Here is a 23876-nt window from a genome sequence, read left to right as displayed (position 1 = left end):
TGTGGAAGGATGGATGGGAGGGACGGAGGGAGGAGGCCAGGTACTGGGAACATAAAAGGGAAAGGTGGTTCCGTACTGGTAGGATTTTGGTTTCTTGGTGGAGGTGGCTGATAGGAGATTTTTTAGTGGAACCAGTACAGATGCGGAGGGCTTGGTTTTGGAGGACTTGGAGTTTGTCAATGTTGTTTTTGGAGGTGTTAGGGAACCAAACAGGACAGGCATAGGTGGTGATGGGGCGGAGGAGGGTGTTGTAGGTGGTGAGGAGGGTCTCCTTCTGGTGGCCCCATTTGGTGCCAGCCAGACATTTGAGGATTCTAAGGCGGGAGGAAATTTTTGAGGAAATGGTGGAGACATGGGAACTGAAATTGAAAAAGGTGTCAAAGGTAACTCCAAGGATTTTAGGGGTTTTCTCAAGGGGAAGGGTGGAGCCATTAATTTGGACTTGAGGATGGAGGTTGGATCTATATAAATATAACAATTTGAATTATAAAAAAAACTTTATTGATCATTTTTTATGTCAATAATTAAATTTAAATTAAATAAATAAACATACATAAATTGCATTTTTATTAACTAAAAAATCTAAATGTAGTCTGAACCGGTAGTCAAAGAGAGGGTGCTACTAAAGATATTGGACATTGATTGGACATTTGTCGAGGAAAGATTTAATGTTTGGAAGATCTCTCTCCAGCCAGGCAGCGTTCACACGAACAGTCTCAAGAGCCTAAAAATAAAATCATCATTATTCTCTAAAAGGAGCTTTCAGTTATTCTGGTGCCCAATGCTTTATTATGAAGTTCTTTCATTCTGTGGCTTAAAAACTTTAAATAACAACCAATAATTAAATACATCGTCCATTGTCTTATCCCTTAAGAGCCCCCTTTACACTAGGCAAAAGGCATTAACATGATTGCTTCAGATTGCATGTACATTGAGAACTACTAGTTTTCTTATTCGTTGGCTCGACAACATTGGGAAATTTTGATTGGTTGGTTAATCAAATCAAGTGTTCAAACGTTTTAATCATTAATTTTAATCTACAGAAGAGGTTATTTTTGCGTATAAGGGGGTGGGGGGGAATTTTGACACATTTGCGTAAACCTGGTGTATAGGCTTTATCTTTGGACTGAGAGGATAGGTTATTAAAGATAAAATCATTCTTATATGATGAATTTCCCCCAGATTTAAGATTTTTTGGATAGGCCTCCAGGTGGTCTCTGGACAGGTAAAAATTAAAAAAAATTTTTTTTTTAAGAGTTAGATGTCAGCTTATGAAACAAAATATGTATGTTTTTCTTCAAATATGTGAATAACATTAAAAAAGATGCATATTTTGTTTTATAAGTTGACCTATAACTCTTCAAAAATTTTTTTTATTTTTACCTGTACAGAGACCACCAGGAGGCCTGGAGCTCCGGATTCTGGAGGCCTATCCAAAAAATCTTAAATCTGGGGGAAATTCATCATATAAGAATGATTTTATCTTTAATCACCTATCCTCTCAGTCCAAAGATAAAGCCTATACACCAGGTTTACGCAAATGTGTCAAAACTCCCCCCCCCCCTTATTGGGGTTGTACACTACATCAACTTGTTGGCCATTTTCTTATCCCTTTAGATCCCTGGGGAAGATTACCTGTGCCAAATTTCTGTCGATACCCTGGACAGGATTCTCTTCAAAATATTTCTGCACAGTGTTGGCCATCTCTTCAGTTGTAAAGGTCTCAAACAAGCCCTAGATGAAAATATTATTATACTGATAAATGTTTTAAGTTTAGATGTATAATCCAGACAACTACCTGGTCCAAGTCGTAGAGACCCTTTTTGTCTTTTGTAGGACTCGAATGTGTTTATCTTTCCGACGCTATTAGCTGATTTCAAAAACCCTATCCAAAGTCGGGACATGGTCCCTACCCCGTGGGTATAGTTACATATAGCACATATATCACAAAATTTCGTCGCTCGTATTTAAGATAAAGATTGAATTAAATGTGACCTATATCTCTGTCTACTAGAAATCAATTTTTTTTAATATAAAGAATTATTGTATATCATTGATCCTCTCTCTAGTCTCTCTAAATATGAATGACTCCCAAAAAATGAGACTTCCTTTCATATGTTATGAGCGGTTGACTTTAATTGAAGATGAACTAGCCAATTAATTTCAAATTCATGGAAATGGGACGGGAATTCTGTGCTCAAATATGCACGTGACTTTGAGGAAACCCGCCAATTTTTGTATTTGTTACCTTAACAATGATGGGGATCATTGGTCCGGGCTCATAACGCTTTCTCAATTCAGGTAGGTTATCCTAAAATATACGAATTTTAAGAATTTATAAACAAATTTTCACTTACACTAAAAAAAACTTAATTTCTACCCTTAAGAACTGTCATGTAAAGTCTTTTTTCTTTGCTCCATAGGCAAAAGAAGATTCTAATTTACTTATCCTAATAGACCTAATAACTCAAATAAGAAGAGAGAAACTACAATAGAGTATTTATTCTTACCTTGAAGAACTGCCAGGCCAGGTCCCTACCCATGGGATTCTTAGCCACACTGCGGATTAGGAATGGGGAGTCCTGAGATCTTACTTCAGAGCCAAGTGAAAAATTCAGTGCCTTTTCTAGCAGTTCCTAAAACGAATATTAATTTAAAAATTATTACTTAAGAACCAACATTGTCTTCATTCTTGAAGGGAGAGGAAATTGTTCAACACATTAATCTCAAGTGCCCCTAGCACATTTAAAGAAATAACACGGAATCGACAACCAATCATTTGATTGCACGATCTTGGCCTTACATAGTAGGTATTACCTAATGAGAAAGATAATTAGGAAGCAGCTTATAACAAAACAACTAAATCAATTCGAATTTAGATTTATTTCGCTTGTTGGTTATACCTAATTCCTGATAAAGAAGGCATTTAACTTTTTTTCTGGGTATCTAGGTTTATATTCTGACCTTATTTAGGAATCCAGCAAGACCCGCTCTGATAATCCTGTCCTTCTCTTCTTGTAGTTCCTCTTTGTTGTGTAATTTTTCCATGGTGTCAAAATCTGAAGACTCGCCAAGGGCTGCTACACAGCTGTACACTGTTGATCTATAAGATTGTTATGTACCAGGAATGAAATACAATCAAATTCAGTTTTCTTTATTTGGTGTGATTTGATTAGTGATCTAGAATTTAATTTCCAGTATGGCTTTGAAATTTGATCAATGTGGATTAGAACCGGCTCTAAGCCACACTGAAAAATCATGTATTGTACTATAGCCATTTTTTTTACGAATATTAAAATAAAAATCAGTTTTGTTAGCCCCTCGGGGTTTTAAACATATAATTTTTAATACGATGCAATAAATAATTAAGAGGGTCATTAAGTTGGGTGTTGGGCTACGGCAAATGCTCTTATTAAGTCAAAGTGTTCTTAATTATAACCAACTGTATTGTATGTATATGGTTCCATTGGAATTCAGCCCACACGGGATTCAACCCACGGAATTCAGCCCAGCGGGATTCAACCCAACGGTATTCAGCCCAAACGGGATTCAACCCACGGTATTCAATCCACACGGGATTCAACCCACGGTATTCAGTCCATATGGGATTCAACCCACGGAATTCAGTCCATACGGGATTCAACCCATGGAATTCAGTCCATACGGGACTCAACCCACGGAATTCAGTCCATACGGGACTCAACCCACAGAATTCAGTCCACACAGGATTCAACCCATTATATATATGTACAATTACCAGTTTGAAAAAAAATATTTTTCTTTAAATATTAGAAAAAAATTTTTAAAAAAATTTTTTTAAAAGTTTATGTAAATTTTTTTATTTTAGAAATTATTTTATAAAATATGCTTTATAAAAAAAATTGAGAAAAAAGAATTATTTTCTAAAAATTTGTTTCTCAAATTTAAAAAAAATATTGGTTTTTAAAACTGAGAATTTTATATATATATTGGGTTGAATTGGACTGAAACAAATATATTTTGTTTTCATATTTGAGAAACAAATTTTTAGAAAATAATTCTTTTTTTCTCAAATTTTTTTATAAAGCATATTTTATAAAATAATTCCTACAATAAAAAAATTTACATAAATTTTTTCAAAACTTTTTTAAAAAATTTTCTAAAAAATTAGTTCTCAAATTTAAAAAAAAATATATTTTTGAAAACTGGTAATTTTAGATATATAATGGGTTGAATCCCGTGTGGACTGAATTCCATGGGTTGAGTCCCGTATGGACTGAATTCCGTGGGTTGAGTCCCATATGGACTAAATTCTGTGGGTTGAGTCCCGTATGGACTGAATTCCATGGGTTGAGTCCCTTGTGGGCTGAATTCCGTGTGGGCTGAATCCCGTGGGTTGAATCTTGTGTGGGCTGAATACCGTTGGGTTGAATCCCGCTGGGCTGAATTCCGTGGGTTGAATCCCGTGTGGACTGAATTCCAATGGAACCTATGTATATATAAATGAAATGGTCCATAATTAAGAACAACAAGAGCATTTAACTACGGAATTACGCGAAAAAAACATTCTTAGTGTTTTATTTTTATGAGTAAGGGTGAGATACTTTACACTTATAGAAAGGTATAGGATCATGTTTGACCATAGTAAAAGTAAATACAACCCTTTTTTCTCTCAACCCCCCCAAAAAAGCTCTATCATTGTCCTAAACTCAACTACCTTAACCTTACCTCATATCAGCATGGATAGTTTTAGTTCCAGCAACGTGGGCATCGAACCTGCGCTTTGCCTCAAGCCTCACACCATGCTCACCATATCTGAAATCAAAGAATTTAAGAATTCAGTGACTGATAAAAAGTGGGAAACTAAAAACTTAATTCGCAGAAAAAGGACAAAATTTTTTTTTTGTACTTTACTGGAAGCTTAACATAAGATTTAGGGATGGGTTTAGGGCTTTTAACTAGCGGGTCTTTTAGATATTAATAAAGTAGCAGATAGTTTTTCCTTATATAAAAGGAGCAGGATATCTGTCTTTAACATAGGTCAGGAAAGATTTTAAAATATTTTGAAAAACGTACCTCCACCCTCACAAGAGAAATCGACCTTAAAGAATTTTACCACAATTTTTTACTCTATCTTTTCAAAACTTAAGTTGGATGTAAAGTTGCTAGTATTTTATAAAAAAAAGAGGTATCAATAGTGGCTATACAAAAGTATCTTGTCTATCTCCATGACTATTAGGGTCAAAACACTTAGAAACAATGGCTTTACACACACACAAACACAAACACACACACACGCTTACCTGCCAAGCTTACTGAGCACAACCATGCGCAGTTGGGTTTTTAAATGGGTCTCATTTGGCTCACCATCCCAGCTTATCTAAAATAATAAAAATTATTTACATAAACAATAAATATCTAACAGCTGTAATCCTTTCATAAAAGTTACAGGATGTGTAATGTGTATGTGTCTTCCTGTCTGAAACGAAGGAACTTGTTAACCGCTGAACCATTTTTGGTTCTTTACATGTAGGACTCTCATAGATCCTGGTAAGATTTATCCTTATACTAAAGTAACAGGATGTCTTAGTGTTTGTGTGTCTGTACCGAAGGATCTCGCTAACCGCTGAACCGATAGGGTTCTCCTTTACAGGGTAGCTTTTCATAGGTCCCGGGAAGGTTTATAACTATTTTCTTGGGGGTGGGACACGCATAACCATCCAAAAAATGAAAAATACCCCCCAAAAAATATAAATTTCTTTTTTAAATTTTCTTTAAAATCTAAAACACGAAATATTAGTTTGATCAAACCTCTTGAGGCAAACCGCTCGTACCTATATAAAATAATTTTTTGAGGCTTTTGCTAGTTAAGGCATTTTATTTAGTCTAAGTTTCAAAAAACAACAATTATGTCCTTTGATATGGCTATGCCCCTAGCTTAAGGTACAAACATAATTTTCTCTAATATAGTCGTTGGTTCATTTTAAAAAGAGGGGAATAGTCATTGTAATGGTTTAGGAAATACACAGACTTGCAGGGTCTTCTAAATAAATATATTCTGTGCTATTCTATAAACCACGGGGGGGGGGGGGGACCTTTGAAGGCTGAAGCTTATTAAGATCTTTCCATTTCTATTTAGTTGAGTTATAATCATCAAAATAATAGGGTCTCTTTTTTTTTTTAGGAGACTACAGTGAGAATGATACAAGTGATGGAAAAACATAGCAGCGAAATACAGTGAAAAAACAAATCTGCCCGGTGGTTCCTGATTCAAAAGGCAGGGGTGCTACATTGATGTGAAATCCTTTGAGTTAATAGAAATCGAATAAAACAGAAAATACATTATGTACATACAGGTAAGAAAACAATCATAAACATTATTATAGATAGAATACAATAGGTACAAGAATACAATACATGTTTTTTTATTTTTCCTTATAATGATGATATAAACAATCATGGCAAGAGTCTAAAAGGAGTTGTTGAATTTTACTATCACTTTTATTTAATGATAATAAATAATTAAAATACGGCCTAAATCCATGGAACTTTTGTGAGTTTTCAATTATTTCATGGACTATTGCAAGCCTTCTGGCAAAGAACAGTTTTTTAGAAGTTTTGGGACAAAGGCAAGTCCTAAACAATGCAAAGAATTCAAAGGTCAAAAGAAGATTGCTAAGATTTTCATCTTCAAATACATTATTTCCTTCTGTTTGGGCTAAGTTTTGGGGAGGGTTTATTGTACTTGGCAAATCTAAAAAGGCTGCCAGTTGAGCATCGCTCCAATCAAGGACATCTGCCATATTATATATATATTCCTAGTGATAGTGAGCTGAGAAGTGAATCTCTGTAGGGTTCAAAAAGAACTGATTCAAACAAGGTGAGTTTTTCCTATATATAGTTTTGAAAAAGGGCAGGGGTAAAGGAGGGGAAAGTACCATGTTTCCAAAAATGCGTTATTACGAAATTTTGAAGAGTCCTTATTGTAAATTTACAAACAGCACATATCTGGTTTTAACTAGTTAAGGATCTACTAAAAGGGGAAGTAAGTACTTTATTTTGTAGCACTAGCGGCTTCGCCCATAGCCTCTAGGGCTTTGCCACAAGAGGTATAATTACATCTTCTAAAACTTACCCAGCAGAACGGATTGCAAATTTTCGCACCTACCCAGCAGGAAAATTTTTTCGCTTTTAAATAACGAATTCGCAAAATTCGTAAAAAAAATAGCCTAAAACCACCATAGGACCAGTAGTTATATTCCCTGAAGAGTAGAATCCGATCGGTTCAGTGGTTACCGAGATCTTAAGCTTCAGACGGACGGACGGACGGACAGACAGACATCAAGCTACTTTGTATTATAGATATACAAATAATTTTACTTTAATATGTATACTAGTATAGGTTTATTAACCTTTGAATTATTCATTTTAAACAAAAATTCAAATTTATTTTAATTGATACAAACGAGGGGGGTGGGAGTGAGGAATATGAAAATAGCCCCTTGCCATTAAATAAATAATTTTTGTTTGTTGATTTTTTTATGAAAGTTGGAATTACTGTTTATTTTTTTCTCACTATTTAAAAAAAATAAGGCATGATGTGAATCCACATTCCACATCACCTTAAGTATCGCAGCAAAAATAATCTTATGAGTCTTCATTATCACCCCATCAACAAGCAAGGGCAATAATGTTAGTAAGTTGTGCAGCAATAACCATAATGTTGGTTTCAATTGGGTCCTATGACCTACCACTTACTTAGTGTTCTAAAACATTAACTAAATGTATGACAAACGGACAGACGTACCAAAGATATATAGTAGCGGGACTTACATGATAAAAATAATACTCACATCATCCTTGATCCAGAGGAATATTGTTAGGACAAAACGCTTGAAATTTTCGTAGCATGGTTGGTCCACAAGGATTGTGCTGAGTCTGCTGATAGCATTACTCATACTGTTCCATACAACATAACTTTTCTCGTCCTGAAAAAGAACATAATTGGTGGTTTCCCTCAAGTAAATTTACCTTCAGGGGTGTATATTACGCACACAATTCATTTTTTCCCCTGCTGAAAATTTTTTGAATTTTTTCCCCTCCTGGTTTTTTTTTCAGCAAGGAAGAGGAAAAATAAAAAAAAAATCAGAACTCTTTATTACATTTATATTATCCCCCCTCCCACACATTATTTTAAATTTTTTCACCAAGGAGGGAGAATTTGGGAAAAAATGTTTTCATTTCTCTTAATTTTTTCATTTTTTCCCCCCAACAACATATTTTTTATTTTTTATCCCCCCCTTAGCAGGGTCAATTTTGCAGAATATACACCCCTGTTTACCTTAACGAATACTTTTTTGTTTTAATGTTTATTAAGTAAAGGTCAGTCAAAAGCGCCCCAAAGGAAAACTACCCAGTAATGATAAGGCACTGGAGGTACTAGAAGTGAGGGGTGGGGGGGGGGGGGGGGGGTTTAATGCAACCATCTCGTAATCAATGTATAAATGACACTTAGAATTCGAATTTTGATCTAAAATTCTGCATGAGTAATTCTTGGTAGGTCTATTATCCCTAAATTGAAAAAAAAGTTGAAAAAGTAACGGCTAACGGCTCAGCCGTTAGCAGTTTTTTGGCTATTTTTAGGGCAAATCTGTCATAAATTACGTAGGAATCAACTTTTTGAAACATATTTTTGCTTTAAATCATGTGAAATGATACAAAATAACATTTTTTAGACTTCTAGTACCAGCAACTACCGGCTAGAACCGTTTGAAAACGTTTTGGATCGGAAAAGAGCATTATGTGGAGAGAGGTTTCGTGATGGATTTTGCTTGAAAATGGCTATACGGATGAGCCGCCAGCCGTTAGCCGCTACTTTTCCAACTTTTTGTTCGATTTAGGGAAAATAGACCTACCAAGGATTACTCATTCTAAGTGCCATTTATACATTGATTACGAGATGGTTGCATTAACCCCCCCCCCCCCCTTTATTTCTAGAAGCTAAAAACAGGCTTTACTCCTTCCTTAAAACCAGTGTTTCGGAGCCGGAAGCAGCAACATTTTTGGTGGAGCAGGAGCCGTATTTTTCGTTAAAAACGGCTCCAGATTAGCTAAAAATGATTTTTTTAAAGTAGTATTATAATTTGGCAACGGTCTATTTCCATATAATAAACTGAAAAACTATTGTTACTTAACAAATAGACACACATCCTTCTACTTTTATATAGCTTTAATAAAATAAAAGCAAAATATTTTATATTATTTATTTTATTTTATCAAAATGAACAAAAATTAATATATTAATTTTAAGGTAGGAGCCGGAGCCTGAGCCGTATTTCCAGATACGGTTCCGCGGAGCCGGAGCCGCATCAAAATTAAACGGCTCCGACACCCTGCTTAGAAAAATTTCCAACTTCCAAAAGTTATTTATTTGTAATATTTGGGATATTATTGCCTTGAGAACTGATACAAATGTCTGGCTCTACGTTGTTATCAACCAGAGCTGAGGTATTAAAATCAAGGATCTAAAGGGATAAGACAGTCGCCGATAAATTGATATACATCCCTAATGATAATACACAAAATTACCCCTACTCTAGATTATAATTAGTGGTTGAAACGTTTAGACACTTAACTTCATGAACCAACCATTCAAAATTTAATAAAAGTCCCCAAAGTTTTTAAGCCAACGAATAAGAAACGTTATTACAAAACTTTGGGGACCTGTGTAATAAACAGCCCATAATACAGTTTGGCCGCGAATGTTACCTTGCTTATGGCTTGCAACAACTTGAGCCCATCAGTTGTGGAAGCTTTTCCAGCAGCAATTAAACTGAAAACATCGTCCAGTACGTTCAAACGGTCCAGTTGGCTCAACTCCTGAAATTATGATATTAGAACCAAGGATCTAAAAACATTAAGACAATGGCCGATAAATTGATGTTCATTTCCAATGATGATACACAAAATAACCCCTTCTGTAGGTTAAAATTAGTGGTTGAAACGTTTGAACTCTCAACTAATTGAATCAACCAATCAAAATTCACTGTCAAAAACCAAAGTCCCAAAAGTTGGCAAGCCAACGAATAAGAAAACGTTACTATAAAACTTTGGGGACTAGTTTAATAAACAAACCATTGTCCACTCTCTACACTCTCTCGATAATAGAACTATGTCTGTCTGTGTGTATGCATAAGTTTCGCTAAAGCTTAATTTGTGGGCATTAATTTTACGAAAATATTCATACTGATGTCATGATTTATGCTACAATGGACGATAAATAGATTTCATCCCAAATAAAATTATTAATTTACAAAAATATCCCTTCTTTATAACTTCTGTATATAATAAGTTAGGAGTTGCTAGTTTTAAAGTTTAAAGCAACAATTCGAGATTTCATTAAAATATTTAATATTCTAAGCCAACGAATAAGGGAACGTGTTAAAAACTTTGGGAACGAGAATAATTTACAGCCAAGGCCAGGGTTCTTTCGCTCCCTTATATAGCATTATAGGATGACAATATCCATAAGTGACGAAGCACAAAAAAATGGATGGTTTTGGACAAAGCGGGTTAAAGTGTCATTAAGTGTTTTACAAGTGGCCATAAAAAAAGAAAAATATGAATATCACGAAACCGTGTAAAATATGAATGCCTACCTACGTATTTTGTAGAATGGCTGAGGGACCAAATCAAGTTTTAATATCAGTATTTGATATTGAAAAACATTCGAGAAAATCCCCGACAGCTTTACAAACTGACGAGACTAAGTGAAATATAAAGTAGCTTATTTAGCTACCTGAACAGAAGCACACAACCTCTCCAGGTCCTCGGGGCTGTACTGGACCCTGTAGTACCCCACAACCTCTGGGTTCAGCTTGAAATACTGGTCAGCGGCTAGGTTAGGTATGGTCACCTCCATACTTTTCTGGTCCATCACTACCTAGATAGTAGATAAATAATAATAGGTACCTAACAAAAACGGTAGAATCTCAAGAATATGGACTTTAACATATTAAATATGCAATGATGATAAACAAAATTACCCCTTTTGTTGATTTTGATGAAAATATTGGACACCGCTAGTTAATAAGACTCAAAAGTTTAAAAACTAACGAATTAAAGACTTGTCTATAAAACGTTAAGTAACAGTTAAAAGGAACTATCCACGAACCAGAGCAAGTGATTCATTGATCCATAGTGAATATACTAGGTTTATGTTTAATATTTGGTTTATCGATTAAACAGCTATGTTTCACCATGGTTTTATATGAAAAAAAACTTAAATGCAAATCATCTTTTGATGCAATATCTTCAAATGCTTTGTTGAGTTGAAAGGACAAAATAAAATAACACGGCAGAAAAGCATCAAATGCTGTAAATTGCAAAAGTAAAATAATTAAACTGTTTATAATATTACAAGTTACCAACCATTTTTCTAAATATACAGTTTTAATATAAATAATATTTATTTTGTGTCAAAGCTTTTAAACAACACTTTGAACTCATCAAAACGTTTGATGATTTTGTACCAAAAAATGCTTAACATTTTAAAGTTTTTTTCATATAAAACCATGGTAAAAACTTTTTAGTCGATAAACTAAAAATTAAACATAAACCTAGTATGTTCACTAAAAAAAAATACCATGGATCATTGCTGGAAGGTGCTTAGAATCACTTGCTCTCGTTCGTGGATAGTTCCCTTTAGTCTAATTACCCCTCCCTTCCTGCATTTCTTCAAAAAATTACCTAGACCCCTTGTGATAATATATAAAAATTAAAAGTACATCCCCTCAAAGTGTTAAATGAGCACTTGACCCCAACCTCCCTCTAGAATCTACACTTGATGGATACCTTCATAATCTCTCCGTTCGGTAGCTTGATAGAAATAGGAATATCCCAGAAATACTTGGACACATCTCCCTCATTGCTGGAGCTCAAACCTGCTGTAAACTTGGCCTGGCTCAGCTCAACTATCCTGTCAGATCCCTCCTATAATTAAGTTGGATTTCAGCCAAAAATTAAAATATTAGTTAGGTAGGTACCTACTAAATACCTCGGACTAATTTTTATGCCAGTTGTAGTCTGTTAGGGGGTGATTTTCTTTTAGAAGCGATTTCTTATTGGAGGTTGGTGAATCTGATACTCTGCTCCAAAATAGTTATAAACCTTCTCAGGATTTATGAGAAGCTTTACTGTAAAGGAAAATCATATCGGTTTATCGGTTAGCAAAATCCTTCGGTAAACATAGGCACACAGACTTACACAATACACACAGACATCCATCATGTTACTTTTATGAGGATAAAAGCGTAAATTTTTATGCCATGATTAGAAGAGTTATTTTTCCGCCAGTCTTATTGGATGTACTGTACTGTACACAAAAAAAATAATTACGTTACATAATCAACCGACCGACCAATCACATAAAAAATAAAAATACCTGTCTAGATTTGACTGAGATGACCGGGAAACCCATTTGTTCGGTCCAGGTAGCCATGACCTTCTTGACAGGCTGACCGCTGGCAGCCCCGAGCTCCGCCCATAACTGTGGTGTTTCTGTATTCTAGACAATAAAAATGTGTCCAAAGGCCGAGAAAAAGTTCTTCATATTTTTTGTTGCTAAAAAAAGGAGAGGAAACCGTTATACAGAAAGAATAAGAAGTTAAAAATATTAACCAATCGATCAATTTTAAAGGGTTTACTTACCCTAGCTACTTAAAATTCAAACAAATAATTTGATATCTATTCCATTAAATCAAAAGAGGTTGAAATATTCACTTCTTCTTGATATTGTTTTGAAGCTAAAAAATTTAATACTTCCGGTGAATTCATCAAAAATCCCGTTTTAAACTATAAAATCAACCATTAGGTACAAAATGATCTTTTTTTCAAGTTTCACCTCCCTTATTTAATCCTGGAATACCTGGTAGCTATATTTGGTGAGGTAGGACTGCATACCCTTCTTGAATGCCTCCTCCCCTATCAAGTTTCGCCTCCCTTATTTAATCCTGGAATACCTGGTAGCTATATTTGGTGAGGTAGGACTGCATACCCTTCTTGAATGCCTCCTCCCCTATCCAGTTGAACAGCATTCGGATTACAGAGGCACCCTAAAAAAACAATTTGTGGAAAAGTTTGAAGACTGCTGTTTTTAATAATTTATTTTTATTCAAGATACAATAAGAACTGAAAAAAGGTTTTCAAAAATAGAATCTGAATGTCTAAAAGTGGGTTTGATGATATTATTTATAATTTTTCAATTTGATGAAATATACGTTCAAATTGTAGAAGATAACAATTTAAATACATGAAACATTAAAAAAGAATAAAAGTACCTTGCAATATGAAATGGTATCGAAAATTTCATCCACTTCAGTTGGGTGTCCCACAGGTACTTCAATAGGATGGCTGGAGGCAAGGGTATCCAGCTCCAGAGCCTAGATAGAAAGATAGATAATTACCCATAGGTACTTCAATAGGATGGCTGGAGGCAAGGGTATCCAGCTCCAGAGCCTAGATAGAAAGATAGTGGGTGGCCAGCAGGTATTTCAATAGGATGGCTGGAGGCAAGGGTATCCAGCTCCAGAGCCTAGATAGAAAGATAGATAAATAGTGGGTGTCCCACAGATACTTCAATAGGATGGCTGGAGGCAAGGGTATCCAGCTCCAGAGCCTAGATAGAAAGATAGATGGATAGTGGGTGTTCCACAGGTACTTCAATAGGATAACTGGAGGCAAGGGTATATAGCTCCAGAGCCTATACATAAAGGATAGACAATTTGCTATCTGAATTTCAGGACAAAGGGGGGGGGGGGAAATGTGGTGACTCGTGCCACGACATACCAGCAATTTTATTTTGGGTGCTACTCCCTTAGTTTTAGAGATAATTGGGTAAAATCTTTTGGGCTGGGTCACTAATTACCCCAACTATTGGTATCTTTCAAAAAAACGGCGGCGGGTCCGCCGCTCCCGCCGTTCGCCGCCATTTTCCGCCGCCGCCAAAAAATTTTTTTTTATTGCATTTCTCGCCGAATTAGGCAATTTGGAATCATTTGAGACCATGTTATTTTTTTTCTAAAATTTTTCCCCTTATAATCAACCCTGCGGGGGGACTAAATCATTTTTTTCAAATTCTCGTTTATTAAGGTATATCTTAAATTCACTGCCTCTCCTAAGCTTTTAAAGATATTGAGACAAAACCTTTTGAGGTAGATCAGTAAAAAAATATTTGAATAAAAAATGGCGGCGGTACCGCCGCTCCCGCCGTCCACCGCCATTTTCCGCCGCCAAAATTTTTTTATTGCATTTCTCGCCGAATTAGACAATTTAGAATCATTTAAGACCATGTTATTTTTTTCAAAAATTTTTCCCCTTATAACCAACCCTGCAAGCCGTCCTGTGGCGGCGGCGGAAAATGGCGGCGAACGGCGGGAGCGGCGGACCCGCCGCCGTTTTTTTTGAAAGATACCAATAGTTGGGGTAATTAGTGACCCAGCCCAAAAGATTCCACCCAATTATCTCTAAAACTAAGGGAGTAGCACCCAAAATAAAATTACTGGTATGTCGTGGCACGAGTCACCACGTTTCCCCCCCCCCCTTTCTATTTGCCACAAAATATAATTAAATAATTTTAGTAAAATGTTTTTTTTAAATGTTAGGTATTTTTCTAAGTCCTCTAATTTTCTATTTCGGTTATCTATTCCTAAATTTCTGTCTAATGAAATGCCTTACCCTGATAAGAGTCGTAGGAACAAAAGTTTCAAACACTTTGAAGTCGGGGAACAACCTGAAAGTATAATCCTTATAAATGAGTAACAGGATGTCTTTGTGTTTGTGTGTTTAGAGAAGGATCATCATCTCGCAAACCGCTTAATCTTTAAGTTTCTACTTCTTTGCTTCTCTTAAGACAAGTTTTATAACTATGTTGGAGGAAGCTACTAATATTGTATAAAGAAATAAGTTTTTTTTCTGTCCATTAGGATTTAGCTATCCACTGAACTGATTGAATTCGCTAGTTTAGGGATGCTTGCCATAGATCCTTATATGGTTTTGGGTAAACTCATTTTTTTCAGAATATAGGTACATGAACGGATGTAGTAGGCTGTTAATCTGCTGTCTCCCTCTCTCTTTAACAGGGTTTCGTATCCGGATCCGCATATTTTTGAGTCCAAGGATCCGGATCCTTGGACTCAAAAAAATGCGGAAAAATGGAAAAATCTACCTAAATTTATATAAAATCTCAGACATTCTCTTGATGAGAGCCAATCTTTAAGGTTTAGGGTCAGACTTGAAAATTAAAAGTATTTTTGACTTCGAATTAAAGAATAAATATTTTTGAAAAATTTGGTGATTTTATTTTTATTGTCAAGGATCCGGAACCGGATCCGGTAGGATCCGGATCCGCACTGACCAAATTTGGAGGATCCGGATCCGCAAAAAATCAATGCGGATCCGAAACCCTACTCTTTAAAAACAAAGCCCCTAGATACTAGTGCCACTGCTTCTGTAGAATTAATGCACCTTGCAAACAAAAGTTTTTAAAAACATTTTATCATTATTTTTAGTAAGGTACGGTTTAGTAAATGTTAAATAAGCCTCAGAAGGATAGAACCTTGCATGTTAATAAAAAGTGTTTTCAAAATTGAAAGTAAGGGGATGGAGGAAAGGGATTTCGGTGGTTAATAAATACATTTAGAGTAGAAGCAACAGATTTACTTCAAGTGCAATATTACTGCTACTAAAATTGCTACGCTGAAAATATAAGGTACTATACCTATCAGTGCAAAGATTCTCCATAAAGCTGGCAAACCCCTCGTTGAGCCACAAGTGAGTCCACCACTCCATCGTAACAAGGTTGCCAAACCATTGGTGGGCAGTCTCGTGGCATACAACTATGGCAACATATTCCTAAACATTAAATATTTTTGATTATAAGATAGATCAATCCTTGTAAAATCGATAAATTCACTGAGTGAAAAAGTCTTTGATACTTAATTAGTTAGTTAATCCTAAGTCAGAAATATTCTAATTACTTAATACAAAATGGTGTAAAGTAGATTCGATTGACAATTAATTTCATCAGTTGAACAAGATCTGGGGCAAAGGGGAAGAAAATGGAAATACTCTTCCCCTTACATTTACTACTCCAATGGTGTTTTCCAAGCCTACCCCTTTGGCTAATTATAATATGAAGAAAGGGGGAGGGGTGAGGGGATAATTTATTTTATCCTTTGAGCCATGGTGTCACTGGCTACTCTTGCTTCTTTCTACTCTGAACTGGGCGTTGTAATAAAGCAGCAGATATTTGTTGACACTGTATAAAATGTAAATTTTCCCAGCCATAGCAAGTATTTGGACATCTGTGGATTTGTCTGCAAAGTTATTCTAAGAAAGTACTTCATACTACAGAAGAAGAATTCTGATTTGTGTGCTGAAGCTACATTATTATAGTTTAAGCATATTTTCCCATAGAGTAGTACTATGGATGCCTATAGAGTAGTACTATAGATGCCTATGGAGTAGTACCATGGATGATGTCTGGTCAATGGAGCAGTACCATAGCTGGATGAAACAATTTTACAACAACCTGATGCTTCCTGTGGAGTAGTACCAAGAAGGAAGACAATATTATGTTGTTTATGGAGTAGTACCACAAATTCTTCTTATTAGATGAATCATAAATAAGTTAAACATGATAATAATAACATTAATTTTATCAAAATGTAGCTATTAGAACAAAAACATTATTTTATTTTGTATTGTGCATGTGCAATTTTAGTTATTTATGAATGGTATTTTCCTCAAGATGAAATATATCATTTAAAACACAACACAAATCAAAGTTACAATATCTGGACAATATAATCACAAATAAAAATCTAGGTACTTTCTGGGAGAAAAAAAATAATTTAAAACTCACCTTGGCAGTAGCACTAGTATTGTTAGGGTCCACAAAAATACAGCTCTCTCTGTTACATTCATAATTTTCATTTATAATAGGTATTTTACTGTGTTTGTTGAATAACAATAAAAATCTGGATTTAAAGGTTCCAGGGAAGGAAAGGACATTGGGCTGTTTAATACACTAGACCCAAAAGTTTGATGATAAAATTTTCCTATACGTTAGTCTAACAACTTTGGGGACTTTTATTGAATCCCCGGTATCTCACTGCACTTTTAAAAAATTCTAATTTTATCATTATTAATGTCACTTTCATGAAAATTATATAAAATTTTCCTGTATGTAACCAGTCCCCAGTTTTCCATGGCTCCCATAGCGAAGTCAGGTATACCAACCATATCATACCTAAAAAAAAGAAGTAAATATGGAATTTATTCTTGTAACATGGATCTTAAAGGATAAGTCAATGGACGATAAATTAATGTACCATTGTCTAATAAAATTACCACTTATGTGGATTAGAATTATAATTGTGGAAGATTTTGTACACTTAGTTAGTACCAAACCATCATAATTTGATAAAAGTACTCAATGTTTTTAAACAAATCAATGAGAGCGCGTGTTTATGAAACTTTGGGTACCAATCTAATTTGTACTATAATGTCCCCTCCATCCCAATCTAAATAAAATTTTACTTACTTCTTAAGTGGGTATGGAATGTTGAAGAATTTTGTGTAAAACTCCAAGCTACGAACTCCACAATCAAGAGCAAATTGACCCTGGTAAAATTATTGTTAAATTTTTGTAAATAAAAAGTAGTGAGGTTTAGTCAGTTGAACCGATTTAGCTCCCAGGATGGTTAAAAGCTATGTTTTGTCTCTTCATTCATTGATTCATAATTGAAATAAAGGCAGCCTGTTTATAAGAGTTAGGTTGACAATTAGAAATAGAGATAATAACGCCCTTTGAAAAAAAACTATAATGCCTCCAATCTTCAGAATAAAAATACTTTCTTTGAGAATTTTCTCCGGTGCCTTTTTCGAAAAACAGCTTTAATAACTAGTACCACGAGAAATGAAAAAATATGTAATTTTTGTACTTTAGATATAAACAAGGCGTTTGATAATTAATAGGTACTTATTTAAAACCAATTTAACATTTCAAATGCACAATTTTCATTAAAAAGTTGTTCTTCAAAAACAAAAATTAAAGAATATTGCTGTTTTACATAAAGAAATAGGAAATTCATCAAATAAGAGGATGGATATAAGCATAGGCGTCCAAGGGGGGGGGGGGTAATGGGGCGATTACCCCCCCCCATTCAAAATTTACCCCTACCCTGGGGGTGCCGTAGGCACCCCCAACCATTTATGAGGGGGTATTTACCCCCCCCAAAATAAAAAATCTCTAATAAAAAAAATTTTTGCGCGCCGCATTTTTAATACTATAGGTATATTTAATAAAATTTAAATTACCCCCCCCAAAAATTTTACCCCGGGGGTAAATTTTGGGGGGGGTAAACAAAATTTACCCCTGCCAACAGATTTCAGGGGGGGTAATTACCCCCCACCCAAGCAAACTTTACCCCCGGGGTAAAATTTTGGGGGGGGTAAAAAAAAAATTTGCGGCGCGCTTCGCGCGCCATTTTACCCCCCCCAAAATAAAAAGCTTGGACGCCCCTGGATATAAGTTAATTTTGAATTGAATTTATTATCATTTTATTTTTTATCAGGTAACTTATCTCTCATCTAATAAAACATTATTATTTAGAAACAATAACATTCCTGTTCTTTCTTTCCCATTTGTGTATACACTCGAACTAATAAAGAAAACATTTTGTTAACTAGAAAAATCCTATTATATAGGAAAATATATACGTTATAATCCTAAAAGCCATGAAATAAAATATTAATAGGTGCTTAGTTTCTTAGAAATATAACTTTTAAAAGATAAAAAACCCGGCTAAATCTTTTTAATTTAAACGTACATTACCACATCCTATGTAAAGGGTGTGCAGTACTGTGCAGAAAAAAATGAGGACATTTTTTAAATTGAAATTGCGCGGCTTGTGTTAATAGTAAAAAAAATGTTACGCATATCGTTAGAACCGCTAGGAAGTCTATTTTTTGGAAATATAAGAACGATTCCTCTGCTACGTATAGTTTAGGAGCTATGTGGTAAAATGCCCCAACTTGCAAGTAAATCATTAAAGATTAAATTAAAGGGTATGCAAAAGTAAATACGTACATTTTTAAAATTCAAATTGCTCGGCTTGTGTTAATGGTAGAAAAATGTTTTGCATACCTATGGAATCGCTATAAACTCTATTTTATGGAAATATAAGAACCATTCAATATATTCCATAGATCAATATGATGTAAAACAAGGACGATAACATCCCAAAGTAATGCTACTGTTTGAAAAAATAAGCTAAGCTGAAAAGGGCACACATCCAGAGATATAGAAAGAGAAAGAAAAAAAGGAATAAATTGAAATTTTTCTAAGATATTGGGAGGTATAGACAAACACGAAGAAAAAACACAAATAAGAGCGGGTGAAAAAAAATAAGCTATAAGAAAATGTTCTCATTATCCCTGTAATTCCATCGGAAGTTTTGCTCTCCACATAGTCGAACTCTCCTACGACCACGGCCACTAGGTAGGTGGACATGATGGGGGTACGGTCAAAGGTGACAGTCTTCGTCTCCCCCTCCTCCACACTGCTCACCTTAACAAAAGTTGGCTAATGGATTAATTCAAACACAAAAAGGTGTACAATTTTTGTCTTATACTTGCATAAAAGTAATAGGATGTTTATCTGAGTATTTTGAAAAGTTTTAAAACCACGATCTCCAATTCGTCATCAAACTAGGCGTGTCCAAACTTTCCAACCAATAATATTACTAAACAAAAAGGGTAATTTTGTTTACCATCATTTGGGATTTATTCAATTTATCGACCATTGCCTTATCCCCTTACCATATAAATACAAACACTAAAGTCAACACATTAACAACAAATACCTCCGGCATGTTTGAGAGGATGACCCTATCCTTTGGGCCAGTAACTATCAGATCAAAGGTGGCCTTGACCGCGGGCTCGTCCCAGCACGGGAACGCGCGCCTTGCGTCCGTTGACTCGAATTGGGTGGATGCAGCATACCTGTAAGTAAGAAATAAATAGTTTGTTTGTGTGTCTGTCTGTTTGTTGAAATATAAATATAAAATGAAAAAAAAGAGTTGTTAAAGAGAGAGAAAGAGAAAAAAGAATTTAAAAAGGAAAGAATTAAAAAGAGATAGAAAAGTGAGTATATCTAATGGTTGAAAAAAAGAGAAAATGAACAAGGATGACAAAAAATCATGGTTGGACAAACGGACAAAGTCCATTAGAGAGCAGATGTTCAATGTTCAGTCGTAAAAAAAACACAAAAAAACTCATATTTAAAGGTCTAGCATGACCGCTAGTCCATGTAATAAAATATTGGATACTCATCAATGATACAGGAATTTTTTTTTAAATCAGCTTTCCTATTTGAATAGCCGCTGAGATATTTACGTTTCCCCCAAACCTCTAAAACGGATGGACAATTGGGATTATAGAGTAGCTTTACTACTAAACAACAAAAACTCCTACCTCTCTTCTCCATTGACAAAATATTTGGCTCTGTAGAAACCTTTCATTTGGTCATTCAGATTTCCAACATATTTGTACTTTACCACGGCTTCTCCCACGGGCAACGGGTTGTCTGAAATATAAATTTACTTTGATTATATATATAATCATAAAATCTAGGGTTGGGCCGGATACTTTTTTGGCCGGATACCGGATATCCGGCTGATTTCAAATGCCGGATATCCGGTAACCGGCCGGATATCCGGCCAGCGCCTGATATCCGGCAAATATCCGGTTATCCGGCCAAATTACCGGATATTCGGCCGGATAACCGGCCAAAATACCAGATATTAAAGTAGTAAAAAAAATTTCTTCAGAAATCTTACATAAATTTACATAAAGTTAAACTTATTCAGAAAAAATGTTTAAAAAGCAGAGATTTTTGGTGTAAAGTATAAAAAATTATAGAGCCGGATATCCGGCCGGATAGTTTCAATATCCGGTATCCGGCCGGATATTGAAAATGGCCGGATATCCGGCTGGATATCCGGCCACACCGGATATACGGCCCAACCCTAATAAAATCATTTCTAGCCTCAAGGGCTGGGGTTTAAGTCGTCGTAGAAGAGGTTGGGGGAAAATATCCAAAGCAATCACGAAAGCTATTTAAAGCTTACGTAAAAATTAGAAACACTTAATCAGTGCAGTACAAAATGTGCTTACCAAATTTGAGTGTGAGTTTCTCATCCTCTGTGTTGAGATCTGTTTTAGCAGTAAACTCCTGTACGGTGTTTGTCATTATATTTTCAATGGATATGTATCTTTTAGTTTTATGTAAAGGGGGGAGGCGGATGTGCCACTTTTTGAAACCAAAACTAAAAGTCAAAGGAACTCAACTAAAAAAAGAGTTACAGGTCTGAGATTTTGCATGGCAGTTGCTTTATAGGGTTACAATATGGAACAGTGAAGAAACGGCGGCGCATCCGCCGAAAACCGCCGAGAAATTGCAAAAAAAATTCGGCGGGAAACGGCGGTTTTCGGCGGTTGCGCCGCCGTTTCTTCACAGTTCCATTTTGTACCTCTATAAAGCAACTGCCATGCAAAATCTCAGACCTGTAACTCTTTTTTTAGTTGAGTTCCTTTGTTGACTTTTTGTTTTGGTTTCAAAAAGTGGCACATCCGCCTCCCCCCTTTATGAGCACTTAGCCCTTGGTTGCACAGCTACTTTATACTTATCTATATCAGGTAGTTCGTTTTAAAGTTTTGAATATAGAAATTTATTTCAAAGATATTTAAATGAATAGTATAATGAATTTCCTTTCCGTCGGCCACGACCATGCCTTCAATAGATCCAATATCCAAAGCATTACAGACAACCTACTCACACACACAGCAGTAAGAGAAAATAACTCATAGGTAATTTAGAATGCAAAACGGCTCGTAAATTTTAAAACATTAGGTAATTTTGCTTTAATATCAGTATATTTATATATGAATGTATGAAGTTCCGAACTGTATTAAGTCACCTATAGTACGAGATTGTTTGAGAAATCTTAACCCTGGCCCAATTTGATTAACGACTACCTATCGAACATTTTTATTTAGTCAGAGTTGCACTTTGGTTTGATAGAGAAATCAAATGGATAGGTATAAAATACATTATTCATGAATATTTAAATTTTTGTCATCAATATAGAAGGTTGCTAATATAATCCTCAGACATTGAGCAAGAGCATTTAAGTTACCTACTAAATTATCTTATTAATCTATTATTATTTTCTCATTCCTGGTCGACTGCTTCTTTAATGTTAACATTCACGGTACATTCACCCCTGAAAAACAAATAATAATAATGCATAATCAGAAGAAATTTCGTTGGCCGCAGGCGCAAAAATAAAAATTCAAAACTATTAACCTATTTTTTGTGTGAAGATAATAATAAAAAGAATTAGCACGACCGACTGACTGACTGTCAGACAAAGTAAATTATATAGTAGCTTCGCTACTAAAAAAAAACTAATAGAATGTAAAAGTTAAAAAGCAGGGGTGTATATTCTGCACAAGATTTATTTTTTCCCCCGGCTACAAAAATTTTATTTCCTCCCCCCCCCCCCTAGTTTTTTATCACAAAGTTTAGGGTAAAATGGAAAAATATTTTTAGAACTCTATATTTTATTTATTTTATCCCTCCTACCACACATTTTTTAGTTTTTTTCACCAAGGAGGGGGGGGATCCCATGTAGAATATACACCCCTGTTGAAAAGTTAAAGGCTTTTTTAAAAGGCTTCATTAAAAACTTACTGAAATGTAAAGTTTACAAGATCCGGAGTAAGATGAATCTTATAGTGGGTGGGCACCACACATGTGGGCAGGCGGGAAAAAGGCTTCGACATTCTGCTAACTCTAAAAATACATAATTTTCCTTATTTTTCTGCTTAAATTTGGTGATTTAAAGTAGAGACATGAATAAAAATATAGCAACTGCCGGAAACTAGTTTGCCTCCGTTAAAAATAGTAAACAATAGTTTTAATCAACAGAAAATATAAAGGTATACAGTTTTTCTTTTTTCTGTAAAGAATGATTATGAAATAATATAAAAGTGGAGGCAAAATATTTTTCTCAAGTGCTATATTCCTGTCTGGTCTGACAGATAAAAAGCAATACTCATTAATTTGAATGAATGTAATATTCAAGTGAAAGTTAACATTAAAATATGTGCTCTTTGATATTTCTCTTTAAATTGAAAAAAAGAATCAATGAGCTAACAACATTGTTGACATTGCAAACATAAAATTAAATTAGAATATAATATTATAGATCACTAAAATGATATACTTGATTTTTTAAAGTTTAACTAAATCTGTAGCAAGTCATTTACCGAAAAATACAATTTGGCTTTAATAGATTTGATAATTTAGCTCTAAACAACAAAACTTTCATTTTTAGTCTGGAAAATAAAAATGTTGAAAGCTAAATTATGTAAATTCTATTGTATGTAGTCTAAAATCTTTAAAATAAAGTTTAAGCGTATTGTTTGAGGTACACTGTTAGGATTAGTAAATCACAGATTAAAACGAATGGTATAGTTCCATCAAATGTTATTTTACAACTTCTGAATAACTAAGTAATACATAAAATGTTGCTTATAGTTAGGTAGTTTACCTAGCTTATAAATTGTAAATGTAATACCAAAAATTACTTTATAAATGCTTTGATAATACCTACGAAAGGTATCATTACTAAAACGAAAAACCAAATAACTCTTCAGAATTTTTGATAGAGCTAGTAGGTACTTTACTGAAACTTATTTAATCAAAATGGTTAGCAGCCGAATGTTTTAAAGTTACAAAAATTAATATAGTAAGGTTGTAAAAATTATTT

The 23876-nt window shown here is 34.7% G+C and overlaps 1 protein-coding gene across 1 annotated transcript; it reads right to left on the bottom strand.

Moving 5' to 3' along the window:
* Positions 1-484: 484 nt before the first annotated feature.
* Positions 485-23866, bottom strand: Psa (puromycin-sensitive aminopeptidase). The gene is made up of 28 exons (XM_080172980.1): positions 23374-23866; positions 22796-22897; positions 22282-22325; positions 21813-21872; positions 21217-21276; positions 20515-20626; positions 19905-20043; positions 19479-19609; positions 18670-18703; positions 17582-17664; positions 17223-17287; positions 16901-16953; positions 15755-15888; positions 14713-14767; positions 13317-13418; positions 12999-13091; positions 12422-12544; positions 11833-11970; positions 10778-10921; positions 9748-9858; positions 7833-7967; positions 5283-5359; positions 4708-4794; positions 2965-3103; positions 2511-2636; positions 2249-2311; positions 1636-1734; positions 485-724 (listed from the first exon to the last, which is right to left on the bottom strand). Exons 1-28 carry the CDS (start codon positions 23433-23435, stop codon positions 623-625), a joined length of 2673 nt encoding a protein of 890 aa, XP_080029106.1. The 5' UTR covers positions 23436-23866; the 3' UTR covers positions 485-622.
* Between the last annotated feature and the right edge of the window lie 10 nt (positions 23867-23876).

This window comes from Acartia tonsa, chromosome 9 (genome assembly GCF_053477335.1).
Source record: "Acartia tonsa isolate MP-2025a chromosome 9, ASM5347733v1, whole genome shotgun sequence".
Taxonomy (NCBI): Eukaryota; Metazoa; Arthropoda; class Copepoda; order Calanoida; family Acartiidae; genus Acartia; species Acartia tonsa.
Note: the sequence above shows the minus strand (reverse complement) of the source record. Positions and strands in the feature narration are given on the sequence as shown.